This window comes from Phyllostomus hastatus, unplaced genomic scaffold (assembly GCF_019186645.2).
Source record: "Phyllostomus hastatus isolate PE091 unplaced genomic scaffold, TTU_PhHast_1.1 phas_contig_34, whole genome shotgun sequence".
NCBI classification, from domain to species: Eukaryota; Metazoa; Chordata; class Mammalia; order Chiroptera; family Phyllostomidae; genus Phyllostomus; species Phyllostomus hastatus.
The window spans coordinates 30532416-30553907 of NW_025333857.1; the positions used below are offsets into that span (position 1 = coordinate 30532416).

The window sequence follows — 21492 nt, forward strand, 5'->3', positions numbered from 1 at the left end:
AAACTCTAATGATGGCGCCCTCAAGTTTGAGACCACTCTCCTAGGCATTAAGCATAAAATTGTTTGCACAAAATTATAATGAAGATTGGGAACAGGAAAAAAACCCCACACTTTTTTAAACTGGAAGAGAACAATTTTTAAAGACCTGCTTAGAGCTCAAAGCAAATTTGTAGCCCGTGGGTACCTCACAGCAAACCCTTCCCCCACGTTAACCCCCATCCCCCACATCCCAATTTAGAAACCTCCTGATAGTTTACCATGCCTCTCTGGAGAGGAGGAATGCCCCCATTTCACCGGACAAAGGGGAGGCTGAGCACCAGGCATGCCAGGCATTCCACTGCTAAAAAAGGGGGGTGGTATTTCAAGGTTAGCATTACTGGGCCGCAAACGCTGAACCTCGTGAGATAGGAAGCTTATTCCACCCTACAGTTTCCAAAATTTCCTCTAGATTTTCCTAGGAGAATTCCACCCTCTTCCATTCTGGGGAGAAGTTAAAATTAGGGCCAGCCCTGCAGGACTGGCATGCCAGATGCGGAGAGGCTGTCCCCAGAAATAAGCTGGTTCCCACCGCGCATGGGCCAGCCCCCTCCAACTGTCTGCAAGGGGTCTGGTCCCAAGCTTTAAAATCCTGAGCAGAGGCACTGTATCCCGACCTCTCCTTTCCCAGCCACTCCAGACTAGCCTTTCAAAAAAAAAAAAAAAAGAAGTGTGTACTTGTCTTCTCCCCGCCCAGCCCCATCCTCGCCCAGGACCAGCTGTGCCGCGGGCCAGCCTCCTTAGGGACGCGGTCAGACCGCGGCTGCAGCAGAGAGGCGCTCTCCATTTAGGCACCTTCAGCTTTCTGCTCAGCTCCGGGAGCTGCTTTGCAAAGTTGAGCAGCTCCAAGTGCACGCTTTGCCTCTCGACTTCTCCCTCCCCCGTCCTAGGCGCCCCCGCCTCCCCCTCCCACGCTCCTTTCCATTGGGAGCCGCTGGTCCCAGCGATCTGGCCCCTTGCGCCCCTTTCCGGTACTTCGCCCTGAAGAACGACAATGTGGTTAAGGGTCATCCTCCTGGCAATGAAGGGTAAGGCCTGGACCCCCGTGCGTGTTTGGGGGGGTGGGTGTGGGGCGGGAGGAGCAATCTCGTGACCCTCTCACTCTCCTGCTACTCCCATCGCCTGGCTCTGGTCTTAGGCTGAGCCGGCCAAGGGCGCCTCGCGATCCGTCTCCGCAGCCGCTATTCTTGCTCCCTAAAACAAGCCTGGGGTGGTGATGGAGGTGCGGTTCGTGCAATGAAAGCGCCCTGGGGGTGGGACTGGGGAGGGGAGGGTACTGTAGTGCGATCCTCACCTGTCCCTCCTGCCCCACGTCTTCCCCTCACTTTCACCAGGTAGTTTCCCAGGGGCGCCCGAGTTGGTGCAAACGCTCCCGGGCCGAGCCCGAACTGAAACTTGCTTTGTGCCCTTAGCCCTGCAGCTCGCCGGTGCCTTGGACCTGCCCGCGGGATCCTGCGCCTTTGAAGAAAACACCTGTGGCTTCGACTCTGTGTTTGCGTTCCAGCCGTGGATTTTAAATGAGGAAGGTAAGGAGACTCAGTGTCCTGGAACCCAGGTAAACTTGCTTCCTGCTGGTTGGCCCTTTCACGGGGGTAATGCTCTCTTGGAGTTAAATACTCTTGGGAGGAAATGTGTATGTCACGGGTCCTTCTTCCAAACCTCAGCTGTGCTGTGAGGATGGCCAAGGAAGAGACGGGGTGGGGCTGGGCATCCTTTGTTTACCTGGCCTGTGGGTAGAAGCCCTAAGGCTTTGCCCCTCCCCTCAGCACTCCATAAGGGAAGGGAGAAGGGGGCACTGCTAAAGATTGTCACCCACTGTCTGTGTGCCCCTGGTAGGTCATCATCCTCTGGTGGTCAGCAGACACCCTGCAGGCATGGTTCCATGACTCTGGAGGGCCCTCAGTGTTTTGTGGCATGGCTTTGTCTCACACTCCTGCTGTGTTTGTAAGCCAGCACTTGGCAAAGAGGAAACCAAGTCCATGACTTTGGGCCTGAGGTCACGCAGCTGGCAGGTGGTGGTTGTGGTCTCACCACTACATTCCATTTGGCTTCTGGTGACAAAGTGTAAATTCAGGGTCTTCAGATGTATCCTCTTACCCTTCACTGAGTCAAAATAAATATTTCTCCAGTACCCAGCAACAGGCACTGGGTGTCCCCTTACCCCCTGCACCGCCTCCCCAACACCCTTTAGGAGTTTGAAACCCCAGGCCTTTTGCATTGGGAAGGAGCCTCCTTTAAAAAATACTGCAGCATGAAGGAGAAACACTAACCTCCTTCCCTTTTCAGTTGTCCTCAGGCCTCCAGTCCTCCAAGCTGGCTCCCTGGAGGACGGTGGGCCCTGGCCCTGGGTGGGATGTGGAACTGTCGCAGTTTCCTCTGCCCCAGGCTTCTGTTTGGGGCTTTGCATATATTAGCTCCTCTGACCCTCACAGGTGGGTGACGTCATGCCCCTTTTTCACAGGAGGGAATCTCAGTCTTAGAATATGCTAATGGTGGTCCGTATCACATGGTATCTTTGAGTGGCCAGCTCTGAGCTGTCTGGTTAGGGGTAGAACAGGAGGGAACACACTCACTAGTGATCTGGGACTGGAGTAAAAGAGCCACTTGCATGACCCTGAGAGTGAAAAACCCTAAATCTTGTGCCCAAGGACCTCTCTTGCCTCAGCCTAGTCCTGACCCTGAGACAAGGAAATAAACATCACCCCTTAATCCAGGAGCCTCCACCCCCAGCCCATTCAGGATGGTGGCCCCTTCACAGCCTGCTGCTGTCTGGGTCAGTGGGCATGCCTCAGCCTGCTGGACTCCCTGCCTCCCAGACTCACAGGAAGTGCTCTCCGCTGAGTTGGCACCTCTGCCCAGTGGCTGTTCAACAGGCCCCCTTCAGGGAAAACAGGAAGATGCTTATAGGAAAAGGTGATTATGGTTTCATGGTATAATGAAGGCACTGTTGCTTCCCTTTTCCTTTCTCTCTAACTTCTAACCGTCACTGCTTTCTGGCTCAGGACTAGGACTACTGGTTTGGCTGGGGGAAGTTAATTCATTCTCCTCGGGGCGCTCCAGGCAGAGCAGGCAGGTTAGGCTTCAGTCCTTACAGATCGAGTTTTTCAAAAATTAGAACTTGGACATAACAGTCCACTCCAGAGGGACAGTGAGTTGGTTGTGTGCCAGCTGCTGTGGTTGCCTGCTGAGAAGCCATTGCTAAGAATTTCTGTTATAAAAACCCATTTCTAGGTTGGCAAATTAAAGATAATAAAATAGTCCTGGGCTGATATCTGGCAAGCTGCTCACAAGCTTTTCTGCAAACGTCCTTCATCTTGCTGCAAAAACCCTTTGCAGTGGGTTCCATCTACCTCTGTGTGTTATAGCCGCCGCAGAGAGTTGTCGGTTTCAGAGACATTTGCCCACAGTATTTGGAACACAAATGGCGCTTTCTTTATGTCCTTGGTCAGTAATTCACAGTGGAGAAAATGATGCTAATGCCCAGGGAAGGGAGTAATTAGACTTTCATCATAGGAGATTAAAACTTGGTGTAATTGTCTTAAAAGATCTCCCCAGCTGCCTGAAATTATATTTGAGGTCCAACTCTTTAGTTTATTTCAAGTATTAGTTCTCTAAGCATCTCTGATTACAATTCCAATGTCTCTAGTTCATGACCACTTTGAAATATGCTAGATCTCCACTGGTCCCAGAATGGGTGGATTTGGATGGGGTAGTGTGTTGACTTGGGCTGTGCACTACCCTGGGAGGCAGCCCAGGGACAGGGGGTGACACTAGTGCAGGTGACCAGCCTCTGCCATCTAGCCTCCTCTGCTTTCTAGTTTTGTCAATGATTGTCTTATTTTTTCATTTTCCTCCATCTTTTTTGGAGAATTTTTTTTATCTTCCTTAACTTGTCAAGGCAAGTAAGATTATGTCAGGCTCAAATTTGAACTCGCTTCTACATTTTAGTTTTGAATAAAATCCAGGATCTATGTTTTCCTATAAAAACCTTCTTTATTCATTCAGAGCTGACAGCACATTTGAGCTCCTTTGAACAGCGGTCTGCGGCTGAAACTGAGACTGTTGGTTGCATGTCCCTAACACCAGCTGTGGGGGCAGAAGCCCTTTTAGGCTGAGGGTTCTTAGAGAACAGAAAGTTGGTCTTGCATCCAAAGAGTCAGTTCAAATTAGTCATCAGGTGGATTTTGGCTTCACTCTAATTTTTGGATATTTCGGTTTAGCACCTTTAACCTACTTCCTTCTGTGGAACTGAGAAGGCAGGAGGGGTGGAATCCACATCCAGGTAGGCGCTTGTGCTGTTCTACAACAGGGAGTCTGGAGCACTGAGCCACACAGTAGGGGAGGTAGCTACTGAAATGTTTCCAGTTAAGAGAAGGTAAAGATTAAATTCAACACACTTTTTGTAGGGAAGGTGTTTTTTTCTATAGCAGTGGGAGTCGGGGTTTGAGGAGTTGCCTGGTACAGGAAGAATTTGGATGGTATTTGCACTCTGGAACAAGTGCCAGTGTCTGAGGTAGGACCCGTCCAGAGGTTTGGCACTACCAAGGGGTGAGGGTGGGACCGTGGCTGAATGTGCTGAAATCACATTGTAAGTATGTGCATGTGTCTCCTCTGACACCCCCTTTCTTCACCCAAACCCCTTCCTTCTCTCTTAAAGACACTTCCGGTCACTGGCCATCTGAGTTTCAGTTCTGCACTCAGTCATGTGCCAGTTATTATAAATAGTGATAAATACCACCTGATATTTCTTGAGGACCAGTTAGAGCCCAAAGTCTGGCAAGGATCCCAGGGGGCATTCCTGGGGCAGAAGGAGCCGTCCCCCCTTCCTGCAGATCACAGCTCCTTTCCTGACACTGGGGGCCCCACTCAGCCTCTCATCTTAAAATCAGGAGTTCACAGGGCTTTCCCACCCCAGGCCTGCTCGAACCTGCATTTCCTCTGCTTGTTGGTCTCCTGGTGCCTTCTCAGCAGAAACACAATCCCCATGTTGTATAGAGGCTGGGGGCAGCGCAAGTTCAGGCTGCTCCTTGGATGTCTCCTTTGGAGAGACAGCCAATGCCAGAAATAGCTGTTTTTCCTGCAGTTGTACCACATGGCTTTCCCCAGCCACCTGGCTACTGCTGCTGTCAGGTTGAGTGTGGCTGTCATGCCCTGTGCCCGAGCCTGGCATTGGCTCTGCTCTGCCTGGACTCCTCAACCCTAGCAGTGAGCCTTAGAGGTCATCCACTACAACGTCTTCATTTTGCGGAGGGGCACACTGGGACCAGAGAGGCTGCCAGTCACTGTCACTGACCCCAGCAGTGGCAACCTCTCCTTTCCTCTGCTCTTCCCCAGGTCCTCCCTCCAGCATTGTTGCCTTATCCCGGTCTCCACTAGGTCCTGGACCCTGGAGCTTTGGTGTGTTAATTATAACATTTTGGAAACTCTTTGTTAGAGATGTAATGTTCGTTCATGTGAGAGAACATGGTTTCCAAAGTGTGTGGGCCTGCCCAAGCCACATAACACTACATTCTTGGTCATGCAGTGCATTTATTCACCCTTTCAGATGTGTGGGGTCCCACCTGTCTGCAGTCTTCGGTATATAGAAAAGGGTCTGGCATATAGTAGATGCTCAATTAAGATTTGTTGAATGAATGAATTTGATGAATAAGTAAATGAAGTATTGGATGATTAAAAAGTCCTTATGCATTTTCATTTGTGCTTCTGGTTCATTCTGTAGCCTCAAAGGCAGTTCCTCATTGTGAGAAACCACTTCACCTAGTGGTTAGTACAAACTCTAAGCTAGACAGCTTGGATTAGAACCCAGGCTCTGCCCTTTTATCCTGTGTGACCTTGGGCAAGTTATGTGTCCTCTCTGTGTCTCAGTTTCCTAGCTGTAAAATGGAGATAATAAAAGTACCTATCTCATAAGATTGTTGTGAAGATTGAATACATTAATACATGTAACACATAGTGGGCACTCTATACGTGTAACCTGTTATTATTCTTACTCTCAGTGTTACTAAATTTGTATTTTATCAGTCATGAGTTCTAATTTAAATAGCTGTCCAACACAGTTTCTGGGGAGCTAACAAGAGTCTCCTTTTCTTTTGATTATAGTTTTGTCATTTGCCTCTCATTCCAACCAGAAGAAGGACTTTCTTTTTCTTATCATTTGCCTCTATTTTGAGCACCCACATGCCTTTCAGACCACCTAACTTTTGTGTGGTTGAATGAGGTATTGAGGTCAAGTAATAAGACCAAGTTCACATTTGGCTTATACTGTCCCAAGGACTTATACTTTTTCCCTATACATTCTCGGTTTGGGTGGGGAGTGCTGCAGGCCCAGCCCCATCGCTCTCCCACCCTAGCCTGCTCTTTCCTGTGGATCCATCCACAGTCTATCAGGCTCCAAGTGCCCCTAACCCTTGGCCTCCCTATCTGTCAGTCCAGGGTCTTGAATTCTCTTGCCTGAGCCCTCCACTTGGGATTTCACCTGCCTGGACTGGTCATTGCCTGCTCTTTCCTGCCCTGACTGACTTCTCTGGATGTATGCTTTGGCCAAATCCCATTCTACCAAGGCCAACATCCAGTATGGGATTCTCCCTACTCAGATTACACTTGTTCAGTGGGAAGCTGTCCCCCAGCTCTGGGCCAAATGCTCAACTGCGGCCTGGGGATTTTTAGGATGTGTCCTTTCTTGTAATTGCAGAAGTCAGTTGGGCTCACCGTGTATTGGGAGAAAAAAAAGTAACTTCTTCTTATAGAACTTTCTCCCTTCATTGCCATATTCAATCTCTTAGCCTACAGTTATGTGGCTTGCATCTTAGGATAGTATTCCTAAAAGATCCTGGTTCTTCAAATAGTGGAATCTCTTTGGTAGGTCACCCCACCAGTAGTTCTACTTTTCTTACTAAACAATATTTGATTTTTAAGAATTTGAGTGGAACCTATTTATTTTAGTAAAAGTGTTGTGTATCTCAATAAATAGGGTCTGCAGGTAGCTGAACATATTCTGGTCACCTCACCTTGGCTGGTCAGCCCTGATTTTTGTATCTGCCAGTTATCCTACTTCAGGAAAAAGGTAGTGTTTAACACAGAAAAGTGTATTACTAGTGATAAATGAGAAAAATGTTTAAGGGTAAGGAACTTTCACAGTATATCAGAAATTTCCATTATATCCATTAGGCCACAACTATTTAAGCAAAGCATGGGGTCATACCTAGTGTCAGCAAAGCATTCCCGACCCAAACTAAACATTTATAAATAAATTATTTTTTTAAAGATCTTATTTATTTATTTTTAGAGAGGGGGGAAGAGAAGGAGAAAGAGAGGGAGAGAAATATCAATGTGTGGTTGTCTCTCATGCATCCCCCACTGGGGACTGGCCTGCAACCCAGGCATGTGCCCTGACTAGGAATTGAACCAGTGACCCTTTGCTTCACAGTCCAGTGCTCAATCCACTGAGCCACACCAGCCAGGGCTTTATAAATAAATTCTTATACCTATGCATTAGGCCCATGGTTCTTAACCTTGACTGGACATTAAAAACACCTAAAATTTTCCTTAAAAATAGTCATGTCCAGGCCCTACACCAAGAAATTTTGATTTATTTGGCCTGAAATGGGGCCAGACTTGGCATTGTTCACAAAAAAGCAAACACTACAAATAAACAAACTTCCTAGGTTTTTCCAATATGCATCCAAGTTGAGGACAGTGCCTTAGAATGGCTGCCAACTCCCTACCCCTTCCAGGAATAAGAAAAAAATACCTTCTTCGTCAATCCTTTGGTGATTATCAGTTGCCCACAGGATAAAGTATAAAAAGCCAAGTTTGACACTCAAGGCCCTTCATGATTTGCCCCAAATTGTATTCCTACTCTGCCCTCTCATTAATTCCTAATGTGCCGCTCACTCAACACACCCTTGACTCTATGGCCTCCTTACTCTAGTTGCATTGTTCTCAACAGCTGTATTATTCTGGCCCATCTTGGCCTATTTAAATCCTGTTCATGCTTTAAGGTCCTGCTCTTTTTGGAAGCATTCCCTGAGTTTCCCAGATAAATGAACCTCTCTTCCTTCCCTGCTTCTCTCCCTTCCCATGTCTGTCTTCACTTTCTACCATGTACATCTTCATTTCACTTTTCACTTTGTTAATCTTATAAGTGTCTCCTTATTGGAGTTCCCGCCCCTAAACCGCATCAGAGTGATGCATCTTTCAGAACATGAATTACATCCTCCCCACCACTCCTGGCAGATGGTATGTAGCATCAACAAACACTTTGAATTTAATCAGTCTCTAAAGCTCTTGAAAAGCCTTGACATTATTTCCTGTAGTGAAAGAGGTTGCGTTTAATCCTTCCTACTGTAGGACTTCAAAGACTTCGGAGGCTCATGCTGTAATTTCCGAAAATAACGGGGAAGCAGCATTTCAGCGCACCTCACCAGTACGTGTTCTGCATCCCTCTGGCATGCCAGTGCACAAACAGCTCTTGGGTTATTTAGCCGTCACGGCTGCCTGAATCCCTTGATCCTCTGCCATCACAAACAATCACAAAGCCACCTCGAGAGTAACACAGCTTGATCTGAAAAGTACTTCTGGCAAAAGATGATCAGACTTTGAACTAGCTTTTGAGAGCTGTTGTTACCAAGAACTAAAGTATGAGACATCAACAGGACCCACCTTGATGGGTAAAGACCAGGAGATATTTGTCTGCTGCTAAAAGAATCTCTTGCACTCCGATGTGGCTAATGGAGAAACCAATGGATTAGGTTTGTGATTCAGTGAAATCTGTCAGAATATTTGCCTTCTCTACTCTTGTGAAAAAGTTGTTTGTGTTTCTGGGGAATTCTGAGGCTGAGAATAAGATGATAAAATGAAACAAGTGGTATTCTACCATAACTTTATAGTATCCTGGAGGAATCATGTGTTTTACAGAAAAAGCTCCTAATATCCATTATATGAACAAGCATATGAGAAAGCATCAGGCGCTGCATTAGCAGTTGGAGTGCAAGGGGACCAGGGAGTACACACATGGTCGTGGTCCCTGCCCTTGGTGGCTGCAGAAGACCAATAGGAGGGAACACAAATCTGTAATTATGATAGGAGCAAATGGAACTCTTTACTAGTCAAAGATCTTCATTGCAAGTAGCATAAGTGGGCTCTTTAAGCAGAAAAGGAGTTTATGGGAAGGGTATCAATTAGCTTTGAGAATCAACAGCAAGTCTATGTAATGGGTAATTATAAAGAGATGCAAAGCATAGGCAAGATCCTTCTGGAGGAAGGATTTGTGAGACTTTGCCACTGGACGCTTGTCACTGCACTGCTGGACCTGCCTATCCATTATCCTGCAGGTGATGAGTGCTATGCGGCCTGCTATCCAGTCCAGCAGCTTGGAGGAGGGTCGATTCGAGGGGGATAAGATTGGCACTGGGGAGGCGAGGTAGAGGACTACCCAGTGGTCAGGCTAGAGATGATGAGGGCTTGAAATAGGACAGGTGAGATAGTAGGAGTGAACGGGAGGGAGTAAAAAAAACACCAGAAGAGGACAGATTGGCAGGACGTGATGATTGATTGGGTGGGAGCAATGAGTCAGGGAGTGGAGAGAGACTCCCAGATTTTTAGTTTGGGCACCTGTTTGTTTGGTACCAACAGCTGAGGAAATTTCAAATTCCATATTTTATTTCTTTATATGAATAGTTTCCAATGAGAAGTGTGAAGAGAAACCTAATGAAATAGTTACACAATAGCTTCCTGTGTATGCAGCCAGGGTTCGTGACCCAGATTCAGGGTACCTGCCAAGTATACTTATTATCATTTGTTAGGGTAGAAGGTGTGTTCAGCTTTGAGTTGCTTGGGAAACAATCAGGTGGAGGTGTCCAGCAGGTCTTTGATGTAAGATTGTGAAGGTCAAGTACAGTCTGGGTGGGCCTATGGCTGCAGGAATAGATAGCATAAAGATAGTGGTTGAAATTTGGAGCAGAGGTTACAGTGCCCAAGAAGAACATATAAAGTGTTAACAGCAGGAAGCTGAGGGCAGAGCCTTAAACTCATGTTTAGGGATTAGGCCTAAGACAGGAATGGTAGAGTAAAGGAAACACAAGGAACCGGACTTGTACAGGGGGAATTGGGAAAGTGCAGGCCCATAGCCCAAGGAATTTGGGAGTTTCAAAAGGAGGATGAGATGAGCCGGATCCAGAGCAGCAGAGAGATGGACACAGTACGACTTGTCTGTTGAAAATGAGTGAGCGCAGTTTCAGGGGAATGATGAGGGCAAAACTGTCATGCTCCGGGGGAAGACTGAAGGGGAAATGTAGGCAGTCGGCAGACAATTCTCAGCAAAGGAGTTCAGATGTCCTCCCTTAGAGAGGGTTCAACCACACCTACAAAGAAACTTGAGAAGAAGCGCTCATATTTTGTTTTGCTTTGCTTTTTAGAAAGGGGAGACTTGAGCTTGTTTATGAAGTGAGGGAAAGGAGCCAGCAAGAAAGAAGATTCAGGAGAGAGGGGGCTTCCTTACTTAGGGGGGCTTCCTTAGGGGGCTTCCTTGCTCTATCTTAGACCTGATGTCCACTTTGACAACTCAGAAACCTCACAAACATAGAGATTTCTTCAGTCCCCATCACCCAAGAGCTCTGCCCAGAGTGGCTCAATAACACTTAAGTGTCAACCTCAAAATGTGCAAAATTTTATTTATACTGTAAATGTAGACGATGTGGGAGATGGTGCTGACTCTGTGGTAATTATGTTATGTCCTGGAACATACTTATTAGAAAGTAAAACAAACCTCTATAAGCTATAGGAGGATGTTTTGGAAACTTGAATAGCTTAACATATTCTATTTCTATTATAGGAGTAGCTCCCAATGAGAAGTGCGAAATGAAACCTGATGAAATAGTTGCACAGTAGCTTCCTACACAGCCAGGTCTGTGATCATAGGCAGCATTTAGTGGAACCAGCCATGTACATTTATTATCATCATACCTAACCTTCACAAGGATCCTGGGGGTGGTTATTATCGGCATTTTACATATGAAGAAAGATGGGACACAGAGAGATGACAGTTAAGTAACATCCTCAAGGAAACAAGAGAGTCAGAGTATCAACCCAAGTCCACCTGGCTCCAAAGACCTGAGCTCCCTCCCTTTGTGCAGAGGTCAACACCAACGAAGACAGACCAGCAAGATGTATGTTTCACTACAGTTAGTGGGGGACTTCTGCCAAATATTTGATGTCCAGCGCTCTAGCTCCTTCCCTGAGCTCTGGGCCTCAGCTACAGTTGGTGTGCCTATGGCTGCAATGCTGAGCCTCTGGAATCAAACAGACACCAAGCACAGACAGGGAAATGCAATTTTACTTATTTTTTTCCATAATAGATTAAAGTTTACTCTTGGAAACATTGGAAGGATTCTCTTCTCAGTCCTCAACATAATTTTGGCAGAGAACTTAAGGGAAAATTTACAGTTTGACCTAAAATACTTTGGCAGTTTAAGAAATACTCCTAAACTTTTAATTCACCCATTGTTACTGGGAAAGAATTAAAAGGGTACTAAGATAAATGTGTTTTTGCAAGCTGGTTGCTCTACTAGGCAAGCATTTTGGTACTTATTTATTCTGTTACTCTTAACAGAATGGCAATATTGCTATACAGCAAAGAGATATATAACTTAGCTCAATGATGGGAGAAATTTCCATTCCTTATTTGAAAAACTTTTGCCTAACTGCCAAGGAGAGCTGAAGTGTTATTTGAGGCCATGCTTATAATGAAGATGACTTTAATATGCCCTAACTTCACTGTGAAGCTGCCTTCTGTGCTTAGTTATTTTATGACTAAGACCATTTTGTCTGAAACTATAACATAAGAAGTTTTCTTTTTTAAGCTTCTACAGATTTCTTCTATTTTGTGACTTTACTAAAAATGGATAATATACATTAAAGAATTTTCTTTTTTATGTCTGTATTGACCCTGTTTTAGCCAATTTACAAATATAAGCTTTATAGAAACTCTAGTTTTCCATTACAAATTTTGAAAGTCCAGATTTAGCCTGTGAAGTCACATTGTTGTTTCTGCAAATTTCTTCCCTTTTCCATAAATTGTGATCAGGAAAATGTGAGTGAACGGTGGTATCATTTTTTAAAAGAGTCATCACGGAAGAACAGACCCTTTTGAACTCACATGCGATACTTAGGAATAACTGAAAAAAACCCTAATATATCCTAGGTTATATAGTATTAGCCCTATATATTTTCATCTTTGTTGTCCACATAAATATTCCACAAACTACCGACACATCGTTCTCTACTAAATATTGTATAATAAAGAGAACTGCTGTCGGAGATAACACATCTAAAGATTCGGAGTGTTGGCCTGAGGCATGATTCTTTTTTCATCTTGGGCTTCTGAACTGGGACTTGCTTATTTTCCATGCACACATGCTTTCAAGAGTATTGAATTCAAAAGAGAATTCTGTTAAATGTAGAACATTAATCTCAAGCTTTTAGATTACCCCCCCATTTAAAGAACATATCAATAATTTCCAACAATGTCATGTTCATTGTGATCCAACTGGCCTTCAAGTCTGTCAAATACGCTACTTAGCAACTTTTGAGAGAGGACAAGGGTGGCCTTTTTGTGTAACAATTGAAACAGCTAAATTGCTGAGAAAGTTTCTCTGCCCTTCAGAATATCCCTCAAGACTTTCCACAGTTCAGCTACTCACAACAAAAAATGCTGGATGCTGGATTGCTGGAAAAGGGTACAGAATGGTTTATATTTTTTAATTAACTCCATTTATTTCTCATTTTGGTTATCAGGAAGTCATTCATACATTTTTTATTGTATTCCTGTCATAAAATAAGTTGGGAGACATTTATGAGCAATCTCTTGCTGAGCATAATATTAGCCTAGTAGTCTAAGAATTCTTAGAAAAAGTAATGGGTCTTGGAAAAATAGATACCGTAATATTCCCCACCATGCCATCCAAATGTGCAGTGAATCATGGTCATGCACAAGAGACTCTGCACTTGAGACTCAGATGATTTAAGACTTTTCTTTGGCAATGTTTGGTAAAGGGAAAAGGCAGACAAGGTTCCGTTTCAGCCCCTTTCAGTCTCAGTCCCCAGCAACCAGGTGCATAATAGAAGGACATGTCATCAAAGTGTCTCAGCTGTGAGTTGAGGATGATGCCTGCCATATTTTAATAAATATTTCAAGTATAGATACATCAATGATCGTTTTTATGTTCATCCTTAGCTCTCATTTCGGAGTCGCTAGAACAAACTCAAAGACCAAAGTGATATTTACAGGCATGTACTGAGCATTGGGTGATTATGTTGGCCCTGAGCCAGAAAACCTAGTAGAGAAATGAATAATAACAATAATTTTATATAACATTTATTGAGCAATTATTAAATGCCAACCACTGTGTTCAATGCCTTGCATGCTTAATGTAACTGAATTCTTATAGTGGCCCAATGAGGAAGATACTTATAGATAAAGAAACTGGGTTTTAGAGATTTGTTAATATTCTCAAAGTCATGAAGCAAGTGATTGATGGAGCCTGGACTTTAACTTATGTTTGTCTCTGAAGGCTAAGAAAAAATAACCACTCTACACTTTTATCTCTGTTTTCCTACTCTCCCTTAACATGGGGTTTCAAAGGATCTTTGTATTATAAATAATAGCAGTTATAATAATGGCTAACTCTTATGGAATGATTTCTCTCATCTGTATACTGTTCTTGTGTTTGATGTTATTAACTAATTTAATCCTCCCAATGGCTTCATGAGTTGACTGAGTTCTGTTTTCATGCTCACTTTGGGGTTAAGGAAGGCGAGGTGTGCAGAGGCAGGTCACAGGGACCCTGGGTGGCAGGACTGCATTTTGTAGCAGGTTTTCTGCTTCCTGTCTCTGTTCTGTGGAGGAGATAGTGATTACAATATTTTTTTCACTGCACTTTGAGGCAAGGAACTTTTATGCTTAAGTTCTAAAGTGAATGACTAAGAGAACCATAAAAGGATGCTATTTCTTCTAGAGTCTTTCATACACAGGAACCACCACCAAAAAACAAAATCTAATTTGAGGAAATTTGAAATCAGCATTTTCCTTTAGAAATGGCGCAGGGCCCTGGAACCACAGAATTCCTGCCTGGTTCCAAATTCTACATGAGATTACTTGGGGAACTTCTATGAAAGTCTCACACTCGAAGCATCCCCATGACTACCTTGTGTTCTCTGGACAAATTCCAGTAGAACTTGTGTTTCCTGATAATCTTGATTGTCTTGTTTTGAAAATGAGTCATGTATCCTCATGCAAAAGAAAAAGAAAGAAAAGAAAAATATAATATTTGCATGCTTTGTTCATGCAAAAAGATATTAGGATCTCAAATTAGTAAGGATATAAGCAGGAGACACCACACAGGCCAGAGGACAAAGAAAGCCCTTCACCTTGGAATAAAGGCAGTAGGTGAGCTCAGTCTTTCTCTCTGTCTTTTCATTCTATAGTAGGTGATGTCTTTTGACCCACAGGACATGCAAATGCTTCTCTCTTTTAATTCCTACAATGACCCATTGAGGAAGGTACATATTATGGGTGAAGACAATGCAGTTTAGAGTTTGTTTTAACTTTTCCAAAGTCTCTTCCATGGGATGTGAACATGTGTTTTAAGACACCATGAATTAATACGGGCCTATGGCCTGTTATTCAGAGTGATACCTTTAGCTTAATTTTATTCATTGAACAGTTTCTATCTATGCTAGGCAAAGAAGGTAACAGCAGTGACTTATTAATAAAAGGCGCTTGTCCTTAAGTAGCTGGCAGTCTAGTAAGAGATATAAGATACATCAGCAGTGACTATCCGAACTCTCATTGAGACCAGTACCTTGGCAAGGAAAATGCAAAAGGTCCTGGAAACTCAGAGGTGCATGAGAGCTGGCAAGACTGGGTCTGAGTGGGTAAGAGGAGGCTTATTTGTGGCTGTTGAAATACAGGTCGGAATGTGACCAAGAGGGTGTGGCTCATAGGAATGTCAGGGGCAGCAGGAGCCAAGGCCACAGGTAGGAAAACAAGGAGTCTGGCCTGGAGGAAACATGCAGTCTCTTTTGACAGGTGTGTTGGATGCAAAAGGAAAAGTATATAAATAAACCTGCTATTTGTCACTTTACACTTCAGGCCACTGCCATGTGCATGATAACCAGAGAGGTCCATCTCATTTGAATTTGTCACCTCAGTCACTAACACTGAGGACTGTTACCTCTACATTTCACGATCATCTGTGCAGCAATACTGCCACTTTCCAGCCTAGAGAGGATGCCAAGGCTACGTCTGCAGGTTGGAGGGAGCAGAGATCACCAGTCTCTGGACCCTACAAACTGTCACTCTGAGTGATAACTGTCCCTTTGATAAAACTTATTTTCTAGCTTACCTAAAGAAAGGCATGCTTCTCAGTCTTGACTTTTGACTAAATGAAAATAAAATCATGAGTAGTCATCAGTAAAAGATTAGCCCTAGACAGTTGATCGGTGATTTTGTATCTGTCTGCTGATACTAATCACTGCCACTGAGCGTGGACCCCTGCCTGCTTTATATTTTGCTCTGTTTCATCCCACAAGAAACCTGAAGTGGGTGACGTTCCCTCGAATTCACAAATGAGGAAGTGGAAGTCACTCGAGGTTAAGCGGTCTGTCTGCCTGCTGTCCCAGGCTGGAAGTGGCTAGCTGGGCCATGGAGGCTTGTCATGGTGTCCATCCTGCCTCATCGCTCCCAAAGCACTGTCATTACTTTTGAACCTCTCTTAAAACACTTACCACCACTCTTTTGTTTTATTGGCCTTATTTAAGAGCATATCTTTTTCCTCCTATTATGCTATTACGGTTCTAGAAATTAGCAGTTCCTTCTCTTAATGCCTTATATGCCTAGTGAAATGCCTCTCACATAATAAACCGGACCTGGGACTAGGGTGAGGCAAGTGAGGCACTCGCCTTGGTGGAAAATTTAAGGAGGCATCAAAAACAACAACTCAGTAATTGCCCTGGCTGGTGTAGCTCAGTGGATTGAGCGCGGGCTGTGAACTAAAGCATCGCAGGTTCGATTCCCAGTCAGGGCACATGCCTGGGTTGCAGGCCACGGCCCCTAACAACCACACATTGATGTTTCTCTCTCTCTCTCTCTCTTCCTCTCTTCCCTCCCTAAAAATAAATAAATAAAATATTAAAAAAAAACAAAAACAACAACTCAGTAATTAAGGTACATAATATTTTACTGCACTACTTTAAAACACAAAATTAATGCAAAAATTCCATAATGTCAAAATATCAAAATTTTTAACAAGGATAAGCTCTAACATTGTACTTGGCCTCCCTGGCCTGTTCCCAGCCCTATAAGAACACTTAAACTATGTTAAATGAATGGGCTGTAGAATGGGTATTTGGCTCAAAGTGAGCCAAATGTGCCTTTAATGATCTGGTGAAATGTTACCATTCAGACCTCATTGATGAATCAGATGGACTAAAGCTCTTACCTTTCTGTGCTGTCAGTCTGTCCTTGATGATGTTGATTCAGCTGTACTAGTCATGCCCACCCAAGGCTGAACAAGCCACCAGAGTCCAGCTTCCCTACTGACCCTAGCAACAGTCTGCCCAACAGGGGACATTTTCTTAGCAGAAGTTCAACTCTACATGACCAGAAAACACTATGGAGTTACCTCAAAAAAATTAAAAATGGAACTGCCTTATGACCCAGCGATTCCACTTCTGGGTATATATCCAAAGAAATCTGAAATGCTAATTTGTAAGAGTATATGCTCCCCTATGTTCATTGCAGCATTATTACAATTTCCAAGATTTTGAAGCAGCCCAAGTGGCCATCAGTAGATAAGTAAATAAAAAAGCTGTGGTACATTTACACAACAGAATACTACTCATCAATAACAAAGAAGGAAATCTTACCTTTCGTGACAGCATGGATGGGCCTGGAGAGTATTGTGCTAAGTGAAATAAGCCAGTCGGTGAAAGACAAATACCACATGATTTGACTTATATGTGAAATCTAATAAACAAAATAAACTAAACAGAAATAGACTTGTCGATACAGAGAACAGACTGACAGCTGACAGAGAGGAGCGAATTTGGGTGGCCAGGTGGGAAAGGTAGGGGATTAATCAAAGAAAAAAATCTCATAGACACAGAGAACAGTATGGTGATCTCCAGAGGGAAAAGAGGGTGGGGGAGGCGGGAGAGGGTAAAGGGGGAATAAATGGTGAAGAAAGGAGACTTGACTTGAGGTGGTGAACACACAATACAGATGATGTGTTATAGAATTATACACCTGAAATTTATATAATTTTATTAACTAATGTCACCCCAATAAATTCAATAAAAATGAAAAAGAATAAAAATTAAAAATAAAAAGTGCCCTTTGGGTATCTAAGATTATGAAGCTCCTGGAATTGCTCTTTCATTTTGTTATTTTTCCCTGTCTTTATTCTTATTATTTTAAGAAATCAGAATGGTTGTTCTAAAGGAGAGAATGGTGAGATACGTAAATATATATATCTCCCCCCTATCCCCACCCCTCCATCAGGGCTAGGTGGATAGATACTAAGAAACTCAGTAAATATTTGGAAATGTATTAATTGGATTGTAGGGGATGGACTGTAGGAAAAAGAATATTTGAGTTTTGAGCATACTAAATATATATCTGAAGTCATCATTATGTTTTATAGCCAATAAAAAGCTTTATACAAAACAAAAAGGTCAGCAGGTCTAATTTAAGTTAAGCTTCATTTAACCTAAGCCTATTTTTTCCGTGCTGTTTCCATTGTTGGTATTTGGAACACTGAAGACAGCTAAGTGAGGGATCTGTGAGTGGAATGCTATGGCACTGCAGTCCACAGTAACAGTGAGACAGAATCTGGGGTCTGAGTGTATGCTGGGCTGCTCCTCCTCTCAGCAAACAGGCCCAGAACGTGTCAGCTCCCTTATGGCAACCTTCAAAGTCAGCAGAATTAGAAAGTTGAAAACAAGCTTCAGCTCTACAAATGGTCAGACTGACTACACACTGAAATTCAAGGGAAAAGAGGCACCCTCCATGCTGTGGCAACAAGGGCCTTGGCCAGGGAGTCTTCTTCCCTACAGGTGTGGCCTTCTTCACGGGCTCACAGGCTCCCTGGCTCAAATGGGCAGCCATTGAAGAGATTTAAGTATGAATTTTATTTCATAATGATCACCCTGCTATTTTGTGGAGAATAAATTTGAAATCAACTTCTATGTGAAATTTGTTTTCAGATCAGGGGTATAAAAATCTCCAAAAAGACATGCTAATAAATTCCTCATTAAAAAAAAATAGTAGAAGAGTGAGTAAGAATGGAAGTTGGAACAATCCTTTGTAGTAATGCAGACAAGAGATAATTGTGTTTTTGATTCTGGTACAGGCTGTGGCGTGAATGGCTTTGAGATATACGTTGGAGGTAAGCCAACAGGATTTATTAGTGCAATGGGTGTGGGATGTAAGGAGAGTCAAGAATGATTTCTAGGTAATCAGCTTGAGTGACTGATGGATAGTGGTGCCATTTAGAGGGATGGAGAAGAATGGGAGAGAGTGACACAGAAGGGAGGGCCATTGTGGGGACAGGGGAAATCCAGAGTGCTGACTTGATGTGTTTCACTTGAGGCCCTTGATAGAGCTTCAAACGCACAAGTCCAGCAAACAGCATGATATAAGTGTCGAGAGTTCAAGTAGATGCCAGGGGGTGAGAGAGAAATTTGGGGATTATCAGCAGGCAACTACTGTTGAATGCCCAGGAATGGATGATCAGCTTGGGAGTTAGTATAGATAAAGAAGGGAAAGAGGGTGGAGGACCAAGCTCTCTACCTTCTTTCTAGGAGTTAGAGTGGAGGAAGAGCAGGTTCCAACCAGGGGGACAGGAATTAGAGGGCTGGGTAGGCAGAAGGCATGTCAAGGCAGAGGGATGTCTCAGAAGCCACAAGAACAGAGAGTTTTCAGGTGGGAGTGTCTGTCTGTGTTGAACACAGTTTAGATAAAGACAAAGAAAAACTATTGAATTTAGCAACATGACCTTTTTTGGTGATTTTGGCAAGAGAAGAGCAGTTTTGATCAGTGTTCCTTTGGCCAAGGGAGCTACGTTTCCTGACCTCTCCACGAAGTCATTTGTGAATATTTATCTCTGGGACCACAAAGTAATATGCCAACGTCCTTCCACTGTTGAGCTGATTGAAAATGATTTCATTCTCTGGCACAGAATTAACCAAAGTCCTTGGTATTGTCTGTTTCATGAAAAAACACACCAGGGTCCAATTTATTTACTTGTGTGTGTTGCTTTTTGTTTGTTTATTGCTTTTGAAATGTTTAAAGTCACAGGCTGGTCCAGATGGAGGGATGTTGGTGATCATCTTCACAATCCCTTCATTTCTACGGATGGGAACGTAGAGGAAATAAAAGATTGGGAAAAGTAGAGTTATAGAGACAGGCTGGAATGCAGGAAACTTTTAGCTATATCATATTTAGGGTTTATTACTCTTCCCCTCATCCCCCCAAAGTACCCAATTGAATGAGAAGTGTGGTCCCAGGTGGCTTGAAGTAAAGGTGTTCTATCTTCCAGACTGCTTCTGATCTGACACTACCCCTGTAAATGGAGTCAGCCTCACTGATTAAGTCTTTTTTTAAAGATATTATACAAGACACTATTGATAAAGGGCAGAAAACTACCCCACATCCCTCATCCATGGTGCTCCTTCCTGCTTGCTCAGAATCAGCCTCCGGCAGATTTCCAGGCAGCCACCAGAACCACTTCCTGTGGCAGTGCAACAACCTTGCATGTTTTAGAAACAAGGTGCCCGTGCCCCTAGCCCCAGCGAGTGTAGAGTGTGTAAAGGCAAAAACTGCATACTGCAAGAGTCCCAGATTCAGAGGGCTTTGATCCGACAAGATGCTCGGGTGGTTCTAGAGGCTTGTTATTGGCTGGCATGGTCTTTATGTGAGTTTATTGTCTAAAGATAGGCTCTTTCAGTTTGGAAAGTGAAGCAAGTGGAAAAGTCAAGTGAAAGATGCAGCTCTTTTGGATAACTTAAGAAAATGAGGCCATTTATGAGGAACTAACCTCTTACACTCTCAGGCTCTAATAGACATGCCTGCCTACGTGGCTCACCAGTATGGTGTCACCATGGCAACAGCTCCTCACCAACAAGCTGGATCAGAGAACTAGATCTCAACCTATCACCATGTACAGCCCCATCTGTGGTCTGAATGTGCTGAGCCATGTGGTCTTCCACAGGCATTTATCCTAAGTCTTATTTTCTGCATCTGTAAAATGTGGAGAGTTCCCACAAAGAATGAATGCTGCGAGGCTCGCATGAACTGATTGAGCAGATGCACATTATAAACTGGAAAGCACTATACAATGGTGAGCTGTTATAAGACTTAGAAAGAGAATTCAGAGCTGAGTTATGCTTGACAGTTTGGCATCCTGAAAGTATGAGGCTATAAATGTAAGGAAAATATTTATTTTTAGTTGACTCGTGAATTAGGCGAAGGGCTGTTTTATGAATGTTCAGAGCACACACACTACTGCTTGAAAGGCACGCTTGTGGCACGCGCGTGAAGCTGCATCGAGAGCATCCAGCACTCTGGGCACCGCCTGGAGCCAGGGGCAAGTGAAGCAGCATTTGTTGTGCATCCCTTCCGTGGGGGTGGGGAGCTTGGCTGGGCAGGGTTTGCATGGAGGCGGGGATCTTTCCCTCCGAAGATTACAAGCCAATAGCGAACAGGAGGTAAATATCCAGATCCCAGGATAGAATGTGATGTGCATAACAGGAGAGATACAGAGATCTCACAATGTCCAAAGGGCGGAAGAGATTTATTAGGGAAGGAAAGACAGGAGAAGAGGTTTCTTAAAGAGGTAAAATTTACAGTTTGCTACAATCAATGGCTAGGGTTCTGAAAGTCAGGGAAGGCAAGCCAGGTGCAAGCTGACGGCACAAAAGTGGTTTGCAAATTTTTTTCCGGGAAAAGAATGGTCCAGTGTGATTGGAGCAAAGGTCAAAGTGAGAAAATTACCACAGCTAACACATACTGAGTGCTTACTGCATATTAAACACTGTCCTGAAGGTGTTAACGGTATTTCTTCAGGTAATTATCATAGTGACTCTATGGGATAGGTATTATTGATGCTGCCGTATGGATGGGCTAAGTGGGGCACAGACAGGTTGAATAAATCCCCCAAGCACAGCCAGCCAGTAAGTGGCCGAGGCAAGAGTTGAACTCAGTGTCACTAAAGAGTCCACAATTGAAAACCCTGGGCTATGTTGCATTCCCAGGGTCTAAACAGTAAAGAGCTGAGATGAGGCTGAACACCTCCATTGGGGCCACGCTTCTTTGGGTGTGTGGAGGAGCAGGCACAAGTGTGCTCTTAATTCAGGAGACCAGAGTTGGCTACTAGTGACACAGTATATATTTTAGATAAT

At 44.0% G+C, this 21492-nt stretch overlaps 1 protein-coding gene across 1 annotated transcript in view; it reads left to right on the top strand.

The window, feature by feature from the left end:
• The first annotated feature begins 647 nt into the window (after positions 1–647).
• MAMDC2 (MAM domain containing 2) overlaps positions 648–21492 on the top strand; it is a 125806-nt gene continuing 104961 nt past the window's right edge. The window contains exons 1-2 of the mRNA XM_045840178.1: positions 648–1064; positions 1449–1562. Coding sequence (XP_045696134.1) covers positions 1031–1064; positions 1449–1562 — 148 coding nt within the window. The 5' untranslated portion in view covers positions 648–1030. The remainder of the gene's footprint in view (positions 1065–1448; positions 1563–21492) is intronic.